The sequence below is a fragment of the Elgaria multicarinata genome, chromosome 10 (genome assembly GCF_023053635.1).
Source record: "Elgaria multicarinata webbii isolate HBS135686 ecotype San Diego chromosome 10, rElgMul1.1.pri, whole genome shotgun sequence".
Taxonomy (NCBI): Eukaryota; Metazoa; Chordata; class Lepidosauria; order Squamata; family Anguidae; genus Elgaria; species Elgaria multicarinata.
Window position 1 is genome coordinate 95778668 of NC_086180.1, and position 22467 is coordinate 95801134.

General features: G+C 43.7%; 1 protein-coding gene across 1 annotated transcript in view; it reads right to left on the reverse strand.

Annotated features, from left to right (window-relative positions):
* Positions 1-22467, reverse strand: part of HTRA3 (HtrA serine peptidase 3) — a 48528-nt gene that overhangs the window by 13151 nt on the left and 12910 nt on the right. Inside the window, exons 3-6 of the mRNA XM_063135975.1 lie at positions 16843-17065; positions 8084-8278; positions 6753-6785; positions 5842-5956 (exon numbers count right to left, since the gene is read on the reverse strand). Of these exons, the coding sequence (XP_062992045.1) occupies positions 5842-5956; positions 6753-6785; positions 8084-8278; positions 16843-17065 (566 nt within the window). The remainder of the gene's footprint in view (positions 1-5841; positions 5957-6752; positions 6786-8083; positions 8279-16842; positions 17066-22467) is intronic.

Here is a 22467-nt window from a genome sequence, read left to right on the forward strand (position 1 = left end):
CTCAAAGTATGTTTGTGCAAAAGGCAAATCAGAAAGATAACCCTTTTATATAGGGTGACCATATGAAAAGGAGGACCAGGCTCCTGTATCTTTAACAGTTGCGTAGAAAAGAGAATTTCAGCAGGTGTCATTTGTATATATGGGGACCTGGTGAAATTCCCTCTTCATCACCACAGTTAAAGCTGCAGGAGCTATACTAGAGTGACCAGATTTAAAAGAGGGCAGGGAATCTGCAGCTTTAACTGTTGTGATGAAGAGGGAATTTCACCAGGGGCTGCATGCTAAGATCTCTGACCCCTGGATGAGTATCTGCCCTGTTCAGGCTTCCTCAAGACATGTCATTTAAATAGGCAAGGAGGGGACGCGATAGCGCAAATCCCATTACGTCAGGGCCGCATTTTGGAACTGTCACTCACAATCACTCACATTGCAATAGAGCTATATCCATGTACTCCATTGACACAGCTTGGCAAGGTTATCCATCAGCTGGTGGATAACAACGTAGCCCAGCTCCCACTGGCTACATAACCGTTGGCTCTGGCACCTCAGTCAGTTTCCATTATACAAATTTTTAAAGAGTACTTAAGGCAGTTAAAATTATAATTTTAGCAGAAATACAACCCATGATTGTCACACACAAGCATTAAAATTGCATCACTGCAATCTCCAAGAACCAAATCAGGTGAGCTCCCAGTGATATGGGACCAATTCTCCTGTTTTGTTAAAGTTGTTTTAAAAGATCCGCAGTGCCCTATAAATCAGAAGGAAATGCTGAGAGAACATTAACCTTTGCCACCACCACCACCACTTCCCCCACAGTGGTGCCAGGGCTCACAGGGATGCAGCACCAGGACTTTTTTTTTTTTACTAGCAGGGAGACCTGACGCCATCTGCCACCCCCACTGCCACCCCTCAGAACTCCCTGTTCCCTCTGAACTCAGCTGCCAGTAACTGGGAGGGAATGCATTTTCCCTACAATGTATTGTTCCCTGTTTTAAAGGGAGGTCTTTTGTGAGGGCTTGGTCTTGAATGGGTGATTCAGTCCCATTTAGCTTTACAAAATACCTGCTTTTGGTGGAGATGAAAACTGCTGGAACTGGTTTGTTGATATGCCTGCACTTTTGGACCGCCCTTGTGGGTGTGGCTATGAAGATTGTCACGAGGAGTGCTGGTACTTCAACATTTACCATGACACGACTGTCCCCATGCACTTCTCCTGGGATAAGACTGTCTTCAGATTAGGCTGTTAGCGTGACCTTGCCCCACCCCATTCATGGTGTTTTACAGGGTGTCCGGATGATAACATCTTCCATGCATGACTTTTCTGTGTTTTCCCACTGCTTCTTCCATCTATTTTCTTATCAGGGGACAGAATCCAAGAAGAAGGAGGAGGAGGAGGAGGAGGAGGAGGAGGAGGAATAATAGCCCTCGGTTTGGAAGCAATACCAGTATGAATAGGAATACCAAATGGCTTGGTGAAGAAAGGGTTAACCCCCTTTCCTTGTTCTCAATCCAATTTTGGGGAATCATCGTTGATTTTAAAATAAATTTAAAGTTGATCTCAAAATAAATTTAAATGTCTTATCTGATTTACCCTAAGGCTAGCAGGTGCCCTCGTGACTCTATCATGTGTGCATCAAGTGAAGGCATGCTTTTGGTGACCATGACCCATATCAAGCTGTGGAATTTCCTTCCCTTTTATACATGCCAAAGATCAAAGCTGAATTAAAGCTTCCAAAAGTACCATGCTACATAAAAATAATAATGGGTTGGCATTTGGGTGTCAAAGTGGTTACTATGTGTATGGCTCTTTAATAGCAGGTTTTATTTATTTCATTTTAATTGGTTTTAATGGTGCACTGTTTCTAATTACTTCCCATGGAAACAAAATTATGGATTAGTCTCCCTGGAACAGCTGAGGCAGCAAGAGTCCAAGATGGATACTTAGTAGACGGTATTTTACCATTTTCTATTTTGATGCACCATTTGTGAAGTACTAGAAAAGGGGTTTTCGTTTCCAGCTCTTGATTTTGCGCCATCCTTCTGCAACCCCGGGGGGGCATCATCAGTGGAGAACACACCTGTTAGGTGAAGACAGGGCAACGGGCTCCAAGTGATGCCCTAAAGAAGGCTCTTGCCCTGCGCGACTGGCCCTGTCCACGCTCACAAGGTACCCCCAATCCTACTGCTTCCAAGGTGAGGACTGAATCGCCTTAGTTCAGCAGCAGCCAGGAGAAGCGGGAGAAACAGCTTATTACGCTGCGTCTACCCATGACCCCTTTGAATGGTCAAAGGGGTCATGGATCCAGCAGCAGGGACTGTGTGCCCCAAACCCTTCCGAAAAGATGAACATCAGACTGTTCAGCAGGTGAAGGCAGGGGGGAGAGGGGGCGGCCTTTTTGTCTTTTCCAAAACCACTGTTCTATATTCTGGAGTTATATCCATTTGCACATTCTATTTTCTTCCCGCATTAAAATGTATCCCAGGTCGGGAGTGTAATTACTTATGCAGCTGGAGCTTGAGTTTTTCCAGAGTTTGCTGGAATAATATCAGAAATTACTTGGGCATTAAAAAAGTTTTAATTTTATATTTATTGCCACACAATGAATATAATCTATTGTCACAGCTAGATACTGAAATAGGAGCAAGAAGAAATCGCAACAACAACTTATACTGACGGTTTTGCTGGCTGACTCAGCAGAGTGTGAGCTTCTCACACCCACACCCACACACCCACACACACACAGAGCACTCCACGGCCCCCACCCCCAATCCTACTGCTTCCAAGGTGAGGACTGAATCGCCTTAGTTCAGCAGCAGCCAGGAGAAGCGGGAGAAACAGCTTATTACGCTGCGTCTACTTTGTGGCTAAGCACTCTTCTGAGCAATTGATCTGGCAGCTTGACTGAGCACTTGCTGATACAAGATCATGTGAAGAAATGAAGAAGAAAAAAGCACAGAATGCAGAGAAGTAATAGCAGGAATAATATGAAAGGCTTAAGAAGATCTCAGCAACTCACCACATAGAAAGTTGTTCATATATACTAGAATAGTAAATTTCATATGGAAAAATAATCATGCTCAGCTCAATAGAGGAAGAGCCTTGAAGAGCACAGGCGAGCAGGGCCACGGATCTAGACAGATGTTTCCCTCTCCTGTAGTGAGGCACATTATAAAGTGTAACTCTCAGCACAATCCTATAGCTCTATGGGACTTATATCCAGGTATATATGTGTAGGACTACAGCCTTAACCAGTCTGTTACACATATGGTCCATCAGCAGAGTAATTCAGTATATTAGTTCATATTAGTTCAGAAGCATTCCAGCTAAAACTCTGCGGGAGATGACTTTAAAAGGAACTGGTTAAACAAATAAACATATACACACAAAGCCCCACGACACACCTTCTGCAAGACAAAACCAGAAAGGAAAGGCAAATACGTAGCTGAGTGACCATTTTGGAAGCTTCCTGACATTTTCCCTAGAAATGGCAGATCCAAAGTCAGAAGCAAAACAGGCACAATTCCTGCCCTGGAGAAGCTGCCATTGCTGTTTCTGTCCAATGGATGCTTCCTCCTGCAGTGCTGATCTTATTCCTTGCTTGGACTAGTGGCAACTAGTACAGGGATTGCCACAGTCAACATCCAGCGCACCAACAATTTGTTGAAAGACTACAGTCGTGGGAGAAATCCAGCCACTACAAGTATCCTCCCAATCTTACTGTGGAGCAGCATTAACTTCTTTGACATTCATTTAGTTTCTCTGTGATTTGTTTCTTACCCTACTAGGTCAGCCCTAAGGACTGAGGGAGGAGTCGATTTAGTCTGTCGTATGAAAACACGTTTGGCTTCCATTACAAGAAGTGCCAATCAGCCAACAACAGAAACACAGTATATAAGAGGAAATCATCTCATTTCTCATCAAGTCCAATGCTCTGGAAGGAGGCGCAGGCTGAGGTGCTGTGCACGCAACACAGCCATGTCTGTAAACACTACTAAGAGGGGAGGGAGGGAGAGGAGGGCTGGCAGCTGAAAAAGGCCCAGCAGTACTTTCACAGGAAGACCGTCACTTTGGTACATAACTCACCACATGGTTGGAGCTGATCATGTGAAACCACTCCACATTATACCCCACTTATTTGGAGGTTACTGGAGATGTTTCACATAATTAGCCCCAATCGCATGTTGTTCATAAACATCATGACTTACAAGCCAAAGTGCTGCCCCCAAATAGTCCTCACAGGACAACTGACATGGTCTTCAAGCAATATTTGAAAGATGATCCTTTGTTCCTTAAACCCTCAATTGTTTGCCACATATTACACGAGCACGATGTGGAGCTCTGTACCGGCAATTGCACCTAATGACGTGAAATATCTCCATACTGGCAATCCTAGAGCTGCCAAGGAAGTGAGGCACCAACACGGAGATGTTTCGCAGGATCCTCCCCAATCACGATGCTCACAAACGTGATGACTCCACAACCAGGACAACAGGAGCTCCTTTATCTCTTAAAGGCCTTGAAAGCACCCTCTGCCCATTATGGAACCAGTTACCTAGGGAGGTTGTGGTCTCTCCCACACTAGAGGCCTTCAAGAGGCAGCTGGACAAGCATCTGTCGGGGATGCTTTAGGGTGGATTCCTGCCTTGAGCAGGGGGTTGGACTCGATGGCCTTGTAGGCCCCTTCCAACTCTGCTATTCTATGATTCTATGATCTTTCTCCCTATGGGTAAAAAACTGCACGCAGAAGCAAACTACTATGAATTGGAGGCAATGAGATGGGGGTTCACTTTCCCCCCCTGTCTAGGCTGCTTCCGGCACCTCCTGAAAACAACACTTTCTAGAAGTCTCCCTTAACTGACCAGCCACTGTTCCTTTGGTTCCTTTGTTTTTAAACTGAACAATTTTAATTTGCTTTTTTAATCTTCTTTCTTTAACTGTTTATGCCTATGTTCACCGCTCTGGAATCTGTGTTAGAGAATCGAGTGGTATATAAATATTGAAAGTAGTAGTAGTAGTAACAACAACAACAACAATTGCACCATGTACATTGATGGTGCTATATAAATAAATAATAATAATAATAACAACAACAACGTTTGCGGTTTTAGGATTTTTGAAAAGGTTTTTGTTAAGTTCTGGGTTTCTGGGCTTTGAGAAGGAAAGTCCAAAGCACCTTTCTTTACCTTGGCAACAGGGCTCAGAAACTCCCGAAGCAGCTGGACAGACTGGGGTGTGTCAGGATGTTATCCTGACTGATGGCAGCCTAAGCAGAAATTCTTTTTTGTGGGAAGCCCTGTAAAGAAGGGGTCCATCAGGAGGAAAAGTCATCCCTTAACCTCATCTTGTAACAATAGAAAATAAGAAGTCCTCCTTAAAGCCTCTGGATTAGCAAACTCTACCTGACATTAGGGTGGGTGGGTGAGTAATGATATCTTCCGAGTCAATGTCTGCTTAATTGAAAGCTAAATTATGGAACACCTGTTTCAAGGAAATAACTGTGGCAAAGGATTTAGCAGTTTCCAAAGAAGGAGTAGATATCAATATAAAATGATATCAGTAATTTGCCAGCTGATTATGCCAAACTCCACCTTGGTCTGCCACCATTTGGTGACTGGTGGGCCTCCATCATTCTTAGCTCTCTCAAATGGGCCCCAGCGGTAGAAAGTTTGACCATTTCTGCTCTAGGTTATTATTGTGCTGCCATGTACAGATGATACTGGGAAACTGTCAGGATGACATAAGGGCATCTCTCTTGAAAAACACTTGTAGCTTTACTGAATCAGACACAAAGCACCCTTTCTCTCATCAAATCCTTCCCTATCGCTTACAAACTTTACCTTTGCCTTGTTTGTCATAATTCTCTGAGAGGAACTGAGCGATACGGTCAGAAGGGATGGCAAAGGAGATTCCTGCCGTGACTTTCAAAGTATTGATGCCAATCACTTCGCCATCCTGTCAAAATAAGATAATGACACAAATTTCATTTATTTTGTTTTAAAAAGAAATGCATTCATGACAGACAACTTGTATTTTGATAAACAGATGATGATGTACTTTTTTAAAAAAACAACAGCACAAACTGATGTGGAAATGGGATGGAACATACTTGTGCTTGAAAAAAGTGAATGTTGCAGAAAGTGAAGCAGGCAGATTCATCCACCCTTGCTTCTGATGCTGAACTGACGCACTGGCCTTTGCACCTAACACCCTCCACTTGCCTTGCCCACTGGACCAGTGGGTCAGGCGCCTACAGCATTTTCAGATATCACAAAATAAACCGAAGGCATCTGCCATAGCTCAGCGATGGAATACATGCTTGGCATGCACAGGGTTCCTGGCACCTTTGGTTAAGGAAAAGCAGGTCTGGCTGTGATCTCTCTCATCTTGAGACCTTTGGAAGCCTCAGCCATTCCGAGTAAACCTGGGGATCAAGATTATAGGAACGGGTTTGGATTTGGAGAGAAAAAGCTGGATATCATGAGCGTTTCATGGACTTGCTCTCCTCACACTCCTGTTCTCATGGCACAGGAAAGAAGGATAAACATAGGGTCTGGTTTTGTGACATCTGAAAACATCTGCTTTCACTTTGATAAATACACAAACAACTACTTGATTTGGTCATACTGAGGATATAAAGACAAGATTTTTGCTAAGTACTTCAAATTTCCCCCTTTTTAAAACAATTATTTCACCATATTATGTGGATAGAGAAAAGCAGTTAGGCTTGGTTAATGTAAGGAGTTCTTACCAAGTTTACCAGAGGTCCTCCTGAGTTTCCATACTGTAAAACAATATCAGAAAATGTTAAAGTGCATTTCACAACATGAAAATTATATTGCAAAGAGATTTAGGGCCCAACCCTGTGCTGTTTAGACCCCAGCGTCCTCCCAGCCACCCGTATTGCCTGGGGAGTACTGGGAGTTGAAAGGCTTTTCTGTCTAAACACACATAGGATTGTGCCCTAATCTGATTCCACATTCTGTGCCTCAAAAAAAGGTGCAGTGTCATTGTCTTGGGGTGCAATCCCAGGCATGTTTACAGAGGAAAAAAGTCACACAGTCAGGAGGCTGGCTGCGCTACGCTGGGAGTTACAGGACTTTTCTCTCTCCAAACATACATAGGATTACATCCTTATTTTCTTAAGGATCAAATTGAAAGGTGTAGGAAAGTCAACCCATGTTTTGTCACTAGTCAGATGTTAGTGCCTTCCATATCTATATCTATAAAAAAATCACTTTAACTTTTTGTTGCTCTAGAGAAAGATGGAAGTAGCTAAAATGGAGGCCGTTGAGCTGCCCTCTGTCTTCCCACACTCCCTCTCCTGATGTGTCTCAGTGTTTGAACTTCGTACTGGTGTCACTGGGGAGATCGTATAGTTCTTCCCTCTTTCAAGAAATGTTTTGGCAGGAGACCCAACCACACACTGGGCGAGGAATTGTGTCTGCCCAGAAGGTGGAGAAATGGAGCAACCAGAGAAGGCAACGTAACTCTACACCAATTCACAGAGTTGCCGTCCCTCCCTACCATAACCTCTTTCTAAGCAATCAGAGACAAATACTGCCTACTGCAGCATCTCTTTCAGCATCTTTTAGGAATGCTAGGGCAATGGTTCCTGGTCCTTACAGAGACCTAGAAAACAGCTCTGATGGTGGTAGTGGTCAGTAAATGGCTCATGGTAGCTGAACTAGTGAAAACTGAACTAGTAAAAACTGGCCCTTCAAACTGATATGCTAATGAATAACAATGCTTCAAGTTCTACAAGCTTTTTTTTAAAAAAAAAAAGAAAGAAAAAAAGACAAGGACAAATGTTTAAGCATGGATTCCACACATTTATATCAGTAAATAAGAAACATTCCACTATACCCAAGTAATTTAGATTGCTTTCAAACAGTTTCTTTGAAGCAATCAAAAGAAGTATTGAACCAGGACAGGATGTGCTGAGCACCTGCAAATGGGACAAATAGTCAATGGTGACACTATACTATACTTCTATTATTAGTGATTTTATGAATGGATCGGTAGAAAATGAAGAACGGCATTATTTTTTAGATTTACTGTGGTCACAGAGCATTTACTTACATTGATAATAGCATCAGTCTGAATGTAATCCATATCCGAATCCTTCAAGCCAAGCTCTTTGCCATCACGTTGTGCTGTACTGACAATACCGGTTGTCACTGTGTTTTGTAAGGCAAAGGGACTCCCAATGGCCACAACAAATTCCCCGGGTCTCAGATCACCAGACTGGCCCATTGACAGCACAGGTAATTTTTTCTGGAAGATAAAAACACTGATTACATCAGAACAAAACAAACCATTCATATTCACAGGAAAATTTTAATGGCTTTATCAGAATTTTAATGGCATTATCAATGGAATCAGTTACCTAAGGAGGTTGTGGGTTCTCCCACACTAGAGGCCTTCAAGAGGCAGCTGGACAGCCATCTGTCAGGGATGTTTTAGGGTGGATTCCTGCATTGAGCAGGGGGTTGGACTCAATGGCCTTCCAACTCTGCTATTCTATGATTCTAAGTAGGGTCAGGTTGGAAAGGATATTCCTGTGATCAAAAGCAGTAAAGCCAACCCAACTAGATTTGTGACATGTGAATGATTTGAACTCATGTTTTTCCCAACTATGAAGCTCACAGGGTGACTTCAGACAAAGTCCACATCACTTAAGGCAAAGTGAGAGGTGTGTGTGTGTGTGTGTGCACGCGTGCGCCTGTCCCAAGCCAAGGCTCCCAGCAGCCAGGTTTCTACCTCTTGCATTGTGTTTCTACCATAAGCCTTATAGGATGAACCCTGCTTTTCAACGCCACAGTAACAGCCCTGCCACCTGACCCCTGATGCCTAGACCCTGTTGACCAGGCCCTATATAAATGCAGGTTGCTTACCTGTAACTGTAGTTCTTTGAGTGGTCATCTGTGCAGTCACACTATGGGCTCTGCACTGGCGCTGAGCTTTGCCTCGGAAATACTTCTCTTAGCTGAGAAACAGTTATTTTTGGCGGGAACCCTCCCCCACCATCCATTGCGCATGCGTGCGTGTGTTCCCGCCTTCCCCTCAGTTCCTTTGTGACCGCTTATGCGATCTCGGTACCGAGAGGATACCCCTTCAGTATGTGACACCGAAGAGGGGATAGTGGGAGGGTTGTGTGACTGCACAGATGACCACTCAAAGAACTACAGTTACAGGTAAGCAACCTGCATTTCTTTGTCGTGGTCTCTGTGCATCACACTATGGGCGATTACCAAGCTAACACTTACCGGAGGAGGGTCGGTGTCATTGAAGTACGGCTGATAACACTGCTCTGCCAAAGGAAGAGTCTTTCCGGGAGCGAGTGTCGATGCTGTAATGTTTAGCAAATGTTAGAGGACGTGACCATGTTGCTGCTTTGCAAATGTCCTCCAAAGATATTCCTTTCGCGAAAGCCGTGGAAGTGGCTAGGCTTCTGGTAGAGTGTGCCCTTATTCCTTGGGGAAGGTGCAATTTGGCTAGGCGATAGGCTAGCTTGATAGTGTCTTTGGGTGGAGAGTGTGTGCCCCTTCTGTTTGCCACCGTAGCAAATGAAGAGTTTTTGAGACTTACGGAATGTCTTTGTTCTATCTTTGTAGAACGCTAAGGCTCTCCTTACATCCAGGCAATGTAATCTTTTTTCTAGATCTGTCGACGGAGATGGGAAGAACGTCGCGAGGATGATATTTTGGTTGATATGAAAATCTGACACTATTTTGGGTAAGAAGGTAATGTCCGGTCTCATGACAACCTTGTCCTTGTGAAAAATAGTGAACGGGGGGTCGATGCGGAGCGCTAATAGTTCGCTTGCTCTTTTCCCCAATGTTATTGCTAGTAAGAATGCCACTTTCCATGACAGAAGGTGTATGGGAGTGGTAGCGAGAGGTTCAAATGGTTTTGTAGTTAATGCATTTAAGATCACTGAGAGGCTCCAGCTATAGGTTTTACCGGAGGAATTAGATTCTTGAGGCCTCGTAAGAACTTCTTTATTATCGGAGTGGAGAAAAGGGGTCTATGCTGTATTTCTCCTTGGTGTGTGGATATAGCCGCTAAGTAAACTCGAATAGAGGAATATTTTAGTCCTTTATCATATAGGTGATGTAGGAAGGTCAGAATGTCGGTGATAGAGCAGTGATTGGGTTGAAAGGAATGTTCAGCTGCGAAAGAGCAAAAACGTGTCCATTTAGTGGCATAGGATGTCCTAGTGGATTGTTTTATAGATGACTTTAAGACGTGTTGTACTTCTAGTGGTAGACGGGAGTATTCGGGTGATATACTGTTGTCTAAATATGGTCTTGGTTGATCCTCCACGCTGTTAGTTTCAGTCTGTGGAGGTCGGGGTGGAAGATTTGTCCCTGATTGCACGATAGTAGGGATGGTATTAGAGGTAGGCGATAAGTATGGTTGTTGGCTAGGCACGCCAGTGGTAAAAACCATGCCTGTCTGGGCCACCACGGGGCAATTAGGATGAAGTTTGTTCTGTCGTTTTTGATTTTCGCAATGACTCTGTTCAACCACGGAAAAGGAGGGAACATGTAAAACAGGGCGTGTGACCAATTGTGGGTGAATGTCTCCAATGGATCCGTGTCCTATGCCTCCCCTGGAGCAGAATGTCGGGCATATGGTGTTATCTGATGTGGCGAAGAGATCCACAGTTGGTTGACTCCAAATCTGGAAGATGTGATGAAGTATTGTCTTTGAGAGTTGCCATTCGTGATGGAGAATTAGTGTGCGGCTGAGAGAGTCCGCGAGAGTGTTGTCGTTTCCTGCTATGTGGAGGGCTGACAGGTATATTCCTCTGGGGATAGTCCAGTTGAGGATACGCAGTGTGAGGTCGACAAGTTTTGGGGACCTTGTGCCCCCTTGTTTGTTTATGTGCCATAGTACCGTAGTGTTGTTGGTGAGTATCTGCACATGATGATTTTGGAGGTAAGGCTCGAATGCCCTGAGGGCTTTTCTGACGGCCTCCATTTCCAAGTAGTTGATGTGGTTCATAGATTCGTTGTTTGACCACTGGCCTTGGATCTGTAGTGTTCCGCAATGGGCTCCCCAACCTGTCGTTGAGGCATCCGTTATGAGTGTCCTGGATGGGGCTGGTTGCTGAAAGGGAACTCCTTTTAAAAGGTGAAGTGGCTTTGTCCACCATCGAAGGCTATCGACAACTTCGGGTGGGATGTGGAGGAAGTGACACTTTGGATTGCGGTCTTTGTCATAATGTTGGAGGAACCAGAGTTGTAGTGGGTGCATGTGAAATCTGGCCCATTGTACGACTGTGGTAGTCGACGCTATATATCCTAGGAGGCGTTGTATCTTGTGGGCTGATGTGTGAGGTCTCGCCATGAGAATTTTGGTTTTGTGAATTAGGTGGTATGCTCGATCTCGAGGTAAGTAGGCTCTTCCTGTGATCGAGTCTAGTCTCGCTCCTATGAATTTTATGGATTGCGTTGGCTGTAGTATTGATTTCTCGGGATTTAAGCAAAGTCCGAGACTGTCGAGGATCTGTAGTGTCAAGAAGATGTTTTGGTATAGAGTGCCTTTTGAGTCCGATGTCAGTAGCCAGTCGTCAAGGTATGGATATACCTCGACGTTCAATAGGCGTAGGTGGGCAGAGTCTTGCTATTTACTGTTTTACTCTGTACAGCACCATGTACATTGATGGTGCTATATAAATTAATAATAATAATAATAATAATAATAATAATAATAATAATAATAATAATCTGTGGCCATACACTTGGTGAATACTCGGGGGGCTGTACTGAGTCCGAATGGTAATACGCAGAACTGGTAGACATCTTCTCCGATAGCAAATCGGAGAAAGTGGTGATGTGTTTCGGCGATTGAGATATGAAAATAGGAGTCTTTTAGGTCTACCACGACAAACCAGGTATTCTTTCTTAGAAGTTGTAGAATGGTGTGCAGTGTTGTCATTTTGAATTTCTTGGGGGAGATGAAATGATTGAGATCTCTGAGGTCTAAAATTGGGCGAAGACCCCTGTCCTTTTTCGGTACCGTGAAGTATCTGGAGAAAAAACCCTCGTGGCTGAATTGTATTGGAACACGTTCTATAGCTCCTTTGGAGAGAAGGAGAGAGGTCTTGTGAGCGAGTGCGGTGGAAGGCGCTGTGATCTTCACGGTACCGAGAGGAGGGGTAGTCTCGAATTCGTTTTGTATCCGTGCATGATTATGTCCAATACCCAAGTGTCTGCGGTGATGGTTTCCCAGGCGTGGTAAAAATTGGATAGACGATCGCTGAAAATGGGTTGTTGGGCTTTTTGGTGCGAGTCAAAGTCGACGTTTGTGCAAGTTGTCTGCTTTCTGTTGGGGCGAAAGCGGTTGCTCGTGGGATATGGTTTTTGTTGAAAAGGTTGTGTCGGTTGAAATTTTTGTGTTCTATCTGTCGGTTTTTGTGGGTATGTTTGGTATTGACGAAACCATTTTCGTGGTTTTGGCTGAAATTGTTGGTTTTGTTGGCCCAACCCCACCTTTTTTGCATTGTTTCTGGCTTTCTGGACGGTGTCCATTTTCTCATCCGTGGAGGCATTGAATAGCCCATCGCCGTCGAAGGGGAGCTCCTCTATTCGGGAGCGTGCTTCTGGTGCCATTCCTGCAGATCTGAGCCAAGCATGGTGTCTAAGGGCTACTGCACCCATCATTAATTTGGCATAGCAGTCTGTCTGATGCCGAGTTGTATTAATCTGGAGTTTTGACAAACGTGAGGCCTCAGATTGAAAAACTCGAGCCAGTTCCCTCTGGTCTTCAGGCAAATAATCACATAGTGAGCCGACTTTGTCCCAAAGAAATAACTGGTATCGGGACATAAGAGCCTGATAATTTGTCACCCGGAGACCTAAGGCTGATGCAGAGTATGATCTTCGACCAAGGAAGTCTAACCTTCTGCCTTCTTTGATTTTGATTTTCTGCTTTCTGAGATTTTGAATGGGACGACTCAACTATTATGGAATTTGGACGTGGGTGAGTAAATAAAAATTCAACGTCTTTCTTTTGTACTCTGTACATGGATTCTAGACGGCAAGATGTAGGTGTCATTAAAGAGGGGGAGGTCCACGTCTGTTTTACGGCTTGGAGTAATGTAGGCGCAAAAGGTAGTTCTACTGGAGCTGATGCTTCTGTAAAAATTGGTTCAAAAATGGGGTCTGTAATTTGCTCTTGCTGTTGTTGTGCGTCGACGCCGAGGGCATGAGCAATACGGAGTATCTGTTCTGCGAAGGAACCCATTTCTTCAGAGGGGGATCCTCTTTCTTTGGGGCCGAGATTTTCGTCCGGAGAGGGTATGGACAGTTGTTCTGCCGATGTCGATGATGCGTCGGAGTCATAACCTTCGAGAGGGATAGGAGATCTCGGAAGAGTTGTACGTGTCTGGTCATGTGTTGTGTTGGCAGATATCGGACGTGTGTCCGTGTTTGCCGAGGTTGAAGGGTTTTGAGGTTGTGGCTGTGGATGTCTGGAATGACGTATGTTTCGTTCCTCGTGATAGTACGGTCTCCTGTCATAGTAATATTCATAGCCCCTTGCTGGTGGGTAAGAATATTCGGAATATGGTCATGGTACGGAGATCTAGATCTACTGCGGTAGTAATGGCGATGTCTATTAGCGTAATGATCGCTATATACTGAAGGTGATCGGCGTCGAGATCGCGATCTGGAGAAATGCCTTTCTCGCTCGTAGTGTTCAGCTCGTGAGCGAGGCATGCTGCGTTCTCTCTGTTGGGATATGATGGTCTAATATTTACAACCTTATTTTAGTTATTGCCAGACTGGGCTTCTGGCCAATAACCATATAGCAGAGTTTTGCAGCGGTTTCCAGCAAAGTCAGCACAGACACAGATTAAGACTGAGACTTTTAGTAGGTTTAAACAAACCTTTACTGGCATATAAAAATATAATTTAGTTATGGCAATCACAAATACAAATACTTACATACGGTCAGTCAATACAGCTCTGATAGAGTGATCATTTCTGATACATGTACATGGGAATACAATCCTTTTTATAGGCTAACTGTACAGTGATGCAACTGCTTGCAATCCCTTAATTGAAACAATCAAGTCACCAATTATTCAATCATGACATCAATGTCCAGGTGCAACGTTGACCTTTAAGTTTTCTGCTGAGTCTTCTGATTCCTCCAGCTCCTCAGCAATTAGTAAATCCCTGGAAACATAACCAGGATCCATTCCAGGATCCAACACTCTCGACCCCATCCTGGATACAGGTCTGGATGCGGGTTGGGGTGGAGGAGTAGGCCGATCGTGCCTTGTATTGTCGGTACTGGGAGGATCTCTTTGAGTTAGTGGTTTGGTCGGTAATTGTGTGGGAGTCGGAGGTTCTCGGATTTCGCCCTCCGAAATCGTTGAGAGCAGTTCAACAGCCGGGAATTCTGCCGGGTTGGAACTCTCTGTCATGACCGCTGGACGTGGCGGGAGTAGGCCAGATTTAGCGGTGTTTGGTCTCTTTTTCTTTGGTTTGTCCTGTGTAGTAGTAGGAGACTTAGCGCTCTTAGCTCTTTTCGCTAGTTTTTTCGCTGTCGATACGGTGAGGAAACGCTTCGATGTCAAGGGTTCGGTGCGTGATGTCGATGTCGAGGGTTCTGTCGACATCGAAGGTGTGGTCGACGTAGTAGCCATGGTTTTTGGCTTGTCGGCTCTCAGTAGTGTCTGCTTCCAAAGTTCGGCTTTAAGATGGTCTGCTCTGTGTCTCCTCGTTTGTTTGGAAAAGGCTTGACAAAAATGACACGTTTCGACTACGTGTGACTCACCGAGGCACAGTAAGCAGAGTGAGTGCCCGTCCGCTGAAGGGAGTTTGTTGCCACAGCGGACGCACTTACGGAAAGGTGCCTTAAGGGCCATACAAGATATAGATAGATAGAGGGTAAGTATATATAGTAAAAGAATTTTTTATTTTTTTTTAGTAAGAAGAGAAAGAAGTAGGAGAAGAAGAGAGAAGGGAAGAGATATTAGAAAAAGGTAAATCAGCTACTCAATCTTTTAGAATGAGGAGGAGAAGAATTTCTGCGAGGCAGCAGCTACGGCAATCGCAAAGGAACTGAGGGGAAGGCGGGAACACGCGCACGCATGCGCAATGGATGGTGGGGGAGGGTTCCCGCCAAAAATAACGGTTTCTCAGCTAAGAGAAGTATTTCCGAGGCAAAGCTCAGAGCCCATAGTGTGATGCACAGAGACCACGACAAAGAACTTAAAGCGTTTGCCTGTCAATCAAAGTTACGGAGGGAGCAACCCCATGCCCCCTAGATATTGTCTGGGGAGACATAGGATTGTTTGGTTTCCTGGCTCCAAGCTCGTAGACAGGACTCCAAGCTTGGAGCCGAGAAACCATGCTCCCCTCCCCCTTGTAGCCAGCATGTGCCAGCTACCAGTCCACAGTCACAAAATGGAGCATGGAGATGGGGAAGAGGAAGCATTCCTGAAGGCAGAGAGGGGAGGAGATTGCAGGTGTGGGAATATGGGCTTTCCCCAGCCATCCCCAGTCTCCGCCCCTCCCCCTCCCCGAAGCGTCCACTATTTGGGGCAAAATTGCATATCTGGCTCAAATGTAGAGCGTGAAGCGCAAAAAGCCACTTGCTCTGCATCGGATACATGGAAACCTCTGCGTTGAAGGCTTACAAGCAACCAGGGTGCCTCCCCATAGGATTGCGCCCCGAATTGTATAACTGCAGAAGACCCACCCCGTTATCTATGATTGTAAACTGCCTTGAGTGCTATTTTCTTGTAGAAAGGTCGGGTGCAAATCAAATAAATAAAAGACAGAAAATTTACCTATTTGAAATGTGGAAAAATCTTTGGTTTATTTCAACTTGTTTTCTAACGGATTTGTTTTCTAACGGCTCCCAGAACTGTTGTTTTTTAAATGGATACTGATGTTTTTATACTGTTGTTTTTAATGTTTCTGATGGTTTTTAAATTTTGTATACTTTTTAATGTTTACTGTTTTAACATTTGTGAACCACCCAGAGAGCTTTGACTGTGGGGCAGTATATAAATGTAATAAATAAAATAAAATAAATAAAACTACAAATTCAGTTTCAATTTTTTTTTTTAAAAAAAAGTGTGTTCAAATGGATGGATTGAAGCTCCCAAAAAAGAAGACATGTTCAGCACCAGTTGTATTGGTTTAAATGTAATTGGCATTTGGCAAATATAAGGTGCACGTCCTTTTAGTTATTAATTAAACTTATAAACTGCATTCTCTGGCTCCCAGGTGTCTGGGGCAATGTAAAATAAAAAATATAATTACATCTTCTCATAAATGCAGGGAAGACAAGAGCAAACCCACACATGCACAACTCTATACAATAAAATTTAAGAACGGCATTAAAATTAAAACGTGACAAAACATTATACAGACTTAAAATCCTGACAAAAGAGAAAGTCTCCACTGCCAATCTAAAACAAAATAAGGAAGGGGCCTCTCTGTTTGCATGGTAAAGGGTTCCACCACTGGGGTGCTGTTACTGGAAAGGGTATTCAAGCAAGCTAGCCTCTCTAGGTGGTGGGACACATTATAGAGACTATAATGATGACCACAAATTGAGGGGGCGGATTCATATGGAAGGAGGCATCTCTTCAGATATCCTGGCCCCAAACCACGTAGGGCACTGTCAGTCAAAGCCAGGGCCTTGAACTGTGCCCAGAAACAAACTGAAAGCCAGTGCAGTTGTTCCAAGAGTGGAGTCATGGGGGCTTTCAAAGCACACTCCAAGTCAAGCCACTACATTTCGCAGGAACTGTAAATTCCAAACACACTTCAGGTTCAGTGCATTACAGATACCTTTTCTCTACTTACTCGTGGATTAATCTTTATTGTTGCTATGTCGGATTTCTTATCAATGTCTTTGATTGTTGCTTCATATGTATCTCCATTCTGTAGCTGCACTTTTAACTGTTGCCGCCCGGTCACTGTACTGCTGCTGGACACTACGTGGGCATTGGTTACAATTAAACCTGCATCTGACATAATGAACCCAGATCCACTGGAAAGAGGCACGTTACGGCCAAACAGAGGATGCCTGGAAAACAAACGCCATCGGGGACACCTCTTAACCAAAACAGCTTACAGAAAAGTAGAAGCAGATCACAACAATCATGTACATTTGTTTTTCAGAAACAATTAAACAGGAGTAGACAGTGCTTGTACTTGAATGGTTTTGTATTTTGTCAAGCCTTTGCTGGATTGAGTTTGTGCTTGTTTTGACCTCTGTTTATTATTATGCATTGCAGGGGGATCCCCCCCCCACAACCCTGGCCTGCAGCCCCTCCTGGCTCTTTTTTGTGCCTGCCCCCCCCCCCCGTCTCCCATCCCCCCCATTGCTGTGCTGCCAAGTGGCTGCTGAAATTTCGTGGCACAGCCGCAAGCAAAAAAATTCCCTGCCCTTCAGCAAGCAAATGTGTGATTTGCCACCAAAACTCAGTGGTGTGGGAAAAGGGGCTATTTTGCTTTTAAACAGTCCCTTTTGCCACTTGATTTCAGTGGCAACCCACACTTTGGGCTTTGAAAGGCAGCCAGGGCGATTTCCCCCTTGCTGCTGTTGCTGCCGCTGCACCACCACATTTTGGCAGCAGGAGCACAGCCCCTGAGGGCGGGGCTTAGGAAAGCAATGCGCCCCCCCCCCAAAAAAATCCTGGAAATTGCCCCCGCCTGATGAATTGCCCTATTTTATGCTTATTCTGTAGCCTGCTTTGTGAGGGCTTTGTCCTAAAAGATGGAATATAAATATTACAAATAAAAGATTTCTTGGTGCCTTTTTATCTTTCCAAAAGCGGCTACAGTGTCCCCCACCCCCCAATTTGGATCAAGGCTGCTCAGACTGGATTGGGGAAATATAGAAGTACAACGTTTGGGGATGAGTGATTTATATTGGGGAATTGGTGCAGTAGGGAGAGTTAAACTCCCCTCCAGCACAGTGATACCAATCTTAATTGGTGGTGGGGGGGGGACAGCAGTGACAACTTTTACGAAAACAAAGACATTGCAAGATCAAGTCACAGATCTACTGCATCCCATGTAGATCGGCTCTGAGCGTCAGACAGGTGAGGTAGACCCCTCGCAGCAAGGAGCCGCCTAGGTAACTGCACTCCAAAGACATCTTGCTGGCTGAGGCAAAGGATAAGATAAGCGCTCCCAACCCCCAATTCCACGTACTGAAGCTTACTTTGACACTAGTGATGGAACGGCGTTCTTCCTTGCTGGACAGCAGGGTAGGTCATGGGGTGTAGGGCAGACCGTGTGGCACACACAGTGCTGCTTTCAAATACGTGTCCACTGCTCTGCACCCTCCAGCACTTGCCGTTGCCTCACTTTGCCTAATGGTAAGAGCAGCCATGCTTTGGACTCCAGAAAACATCTGGAACGGTCTAGGATCACCATATCATGCTGGCATGTGGTGCACAAACAAAGGCTGATGACCCCAGGAGGCAGGAAACATGGCAGGTTTCAAATGCCTCCTAAAAACACACTTGCTCACCTACGCTTTCCCTGGCTTGTAGTTGATAGTAATTAATTGTAATTAATCATGCTGTTCCATTGCACTGCTCCTTGTATTGCTCTGTACTATTATTGTAATTGGAATTGTTTTTAATAACATATTTTAAACATGATTTTAATATTTATGTTTTATTATATTAAGAAGCATCACAAATAAATAAAATGAATAATAAATGAGGCCTCAATCCAGAAATGTTCTAGATCTACCATTCACATTCCAGCGAGTGCCCAGAAAAAAATAATTTGGTGGGTTAAGATTATTCCCTGGGCCAGAACCTTGGGAGTTAATGCATCCCTATTTACTACCAGTTTTTAAAACTCTCATGAAGCGAGGAGCGGGGAGAGGCCCCCATGGAACAAACAGGCCGGAGCATTTATCTTTTCCCATGCAGGATCTATTCTTCATGAAGAATAGATCCTGCATGGGAAAAGATAAATCTGCCCTTAATATGTCCACAAACATATTAAGGGTAAAATCCTATGCATTTTTAGACAGAAAAAAAGTCATACAACCCAACATTCTCCAGCCAGCATGGCTAGCTGCAGAATGCTGGGAATTGTAGTACTTTTTTCCTGACTTAATTTGCATAGGATTGTGTCCTATGGCAGGTTTATGCTTAGAGCAATGCAGAGACAAAATATTTTGCTCCAGAGGGACAGAAATATCTTTAGAGTAAAAATATCTATTTGTCTTCCCCATTGCTTAAATTTGTTAGACCACATGAGATAATTGCCAGGGTCGCTTGTGCCTCAGGCTCATTTGTTGTAAGGAATTTTAAATCAAATGCCTAGTGACAGCTCTTACCTAGGCAAAAATGTTCGGATTGTAGATTCTGAACCATCGCTACGAAAAGATCAGTGCTTTGAAGCCTGTATTTTAACTGAGATATACTTTTCTGCTACTCCTCTGTTTCCCAGGTTAAATTGTAAATGCTCACAATAAATAAACAGAACATTCCCCCAATTTTCCTGCCAATATGCTTCTTGATGTCTATTGAAATACAAGAGGTAGCAGATAAATAATCTGTCCAATGGAGCAAAATGTTGGTTGTTGGGAAGATGACCTGAATCAGTAACTATTGTTGTTCTTAGTTTATTCCTCATTCCCTTCACAACTACAATGAAGCTTTGCTACATGAGTGATTTATTGCATGTTCACGATGGGCCATTCACGGATATTTGTGGGTCCTTTACATGATGCTATCAACCTCCAGGAATCCCCCAGGCTTCCCCCCACTAATCTTGCTTATTATTGTGGGATAGCTCAGGATATCCCCAGTATGTAAAGTCAACAATGTGTTGCAATACAGCCATTAGATGGCACTGTGTCATTGAACTTTATGGAGAGGGAAAGTTTTCAATTACAAATCACATGATCACCATTGGTAGCTGTATAAAGGAGCCATTTTTTGCTTTTTATTTTTTATTGTGAATTTATCAAAACAGAACAGAAAACAAATCGGGGGGGGGCGGAAGAAACATTACATGCATAGGATACACCATTCATAAAAAAAGAGGGGGAGGAGAAAGTTATGCATGGGTTTCAAGACAAGCAGACTAAATATCCATGTATTTATCCACTTGCAAGTTGCATCTATATAACAACCGTTTAAATGTTGATAGTGTTGTTAAATCCTCAATCCATTGCATTATGGGAGGTGAATATTTATCCTTCCAACATGATAATATCAATAATATCAGTCTTTTAGCTGTCATAAGGGCTTGGAAAATCCATTTGCACTGACCATGCATTAACTTCCAAGAAATCAGTAGGTTATTATTATTATTATAATTGGCCCAATAGTTATGGAGGACATCCACATCTTTCCATACTAAAGACTGTTTCAATGCAAAGTTTATCCTTATTGTGACTCCTCCCCAAAGGGGGCAACTACTGGGTATTGCCAAAACATGAATAAAGGTGTGTTACATCTCCAACGATTATGCAAATTAGATAAACCCTTATTGAAGAGGCTTTTATATTGTATTTTATATTATGGTTTTATACTATTGTTTTATACTTTGAATGGTTTTAATTTTTGTGAACCGCCCAGAGAGCTCCGGCTATTGGGCGGTATAGTAATGTAATAAATAAATAAATAAATAAAATTGTGGAGTCCAATAAACCTGAATTTTTTGTTGTTGAATAAGACATAACCTAAGATCAGTGGAAACTTCAGGTACAAAGGAGAATGTGGATAGGGAGATATTTTTCTCCCTCTCTCAAAATACTAGAACCCAGGGTCATCCCATGAAGCTGGTTGGTGGGAGATTCAGGACAAATAAAAGGAAGTACTTCTTCACACAGCACATAATTAAATTATGGAACTCACTACCACAAGATGTAGTGATGGCCACCAATTTGGATGGCTTTAAAAGGGGGTTGGATAAATTCCTGTAGGCAAAGGCTATCCATGGCTACTAGCTCTGATAGTTGTGTGCTATCTTCAGTATTCGAGGTAATAAGGCTGTGTGCACCAGTTGCTGGAGAACATAGGCAGGAGGGTGCTGTTGCACCATGTCCTCCTTGTTCATCCCTGGCCAATGGCTGGTTGGCCACTATGTGAACAGAGTGCTGGACTAGATGGACCCTTGGTCTGATACAGCATCAGGGCACTTCTTAGGTTCTTACAGACACTAAGGCCACAGCTAGACCTAAGGTTTATCCTGGGATCATCCAGGGTTCGCCCCTGCCTGAGCACTGGATCACCTAGATGAACTGTGTCACCTAGATGAACAGGTTTGACCCCTGGACGATCCAGGGATAAACCTTAGGTCTAGCTATGGCCTAAGACAACAATCCATTGTTTAGGCAAAATAGGACACTCCAGTTCTTTATTCCATTCCTTAGACCCTGTGTATCATTTATTTATTTATTTTTGCTATTACGAAGTACATATATATATATATATATATATATATGGATCGTAGGTCGACATGCCTGTTCAACTGCTATAAGTGTTTCCAACAGAAATGGAGTCTCTGAAGCTGCAAAGACCAAACCTAGGCCATAGCTAGACTGAAGGTGACACACAGGGGATCCAGTGCTCAGGCAGGGGCGAACCCTGGATGATCCCAGGATAAACCTTAGGTCTAGCTGTGCCCCTGGATTCCAATAAGTGCAGTTACAAATATTGCCATTCAGCCTTAATAGGTAAATTATATTCAACACGTAAATATATTTAAAACATAAACACATCTAAAGGAGCCACAGTAAACAGGGAAAGACCCCAGAAGAAGAAAGCCTGGTAAGGGTGCGGATTTTGTCCTTAATGCAGAGATACGCGAAGTCCCAACTACAGCATCAGAACCACCAGCTATTGGGTATTTTATTTATTTATTTATTCATTCATTATTGCATTTATATCCAACCCTTTTCCTCCAATGAACCCAAGGTGGCGTACATCCTCCTCCTCCTCTCCATGTTATCCTCACAACAACAACCCTGCGAGGTAGGTTGGGCTGAGAGTATGTGACTGGCCCAAAGTCACCTAGTGGGTTTCCATGGCTGTGTGGGGACTAGAACCCGGATCTCCCGTCTCCCAGTCCAACACCTTAGCCACTACGCCACACTGGCTTTGTGGTGATCATCATCCTGCAAAGACCCCAGAAGACGAAGTGCTGGTAAGGATGTCAGATTTTTGCTTCATGTAAACAAACTCTTAGAAAAACTTGTGAGTTTTGCATATCTGTGCATAAGGAAGAATGCAGTTACGACTCATCTGTGCAATAGACAGAATTGTCTTCCTTGGTGATACAGTAATCTGCACTTGTGTAGTGTAAGTATTTTTGGGATCAAGTCCACACAGAAACGTATGTACAGCACCATGTACATTAATGGTGCTATATAAATAATTAATAATAATAATAATAATAATAATAATAATAATACATGGAATTTATATGCAATTATTGAGCAGCTTGAAT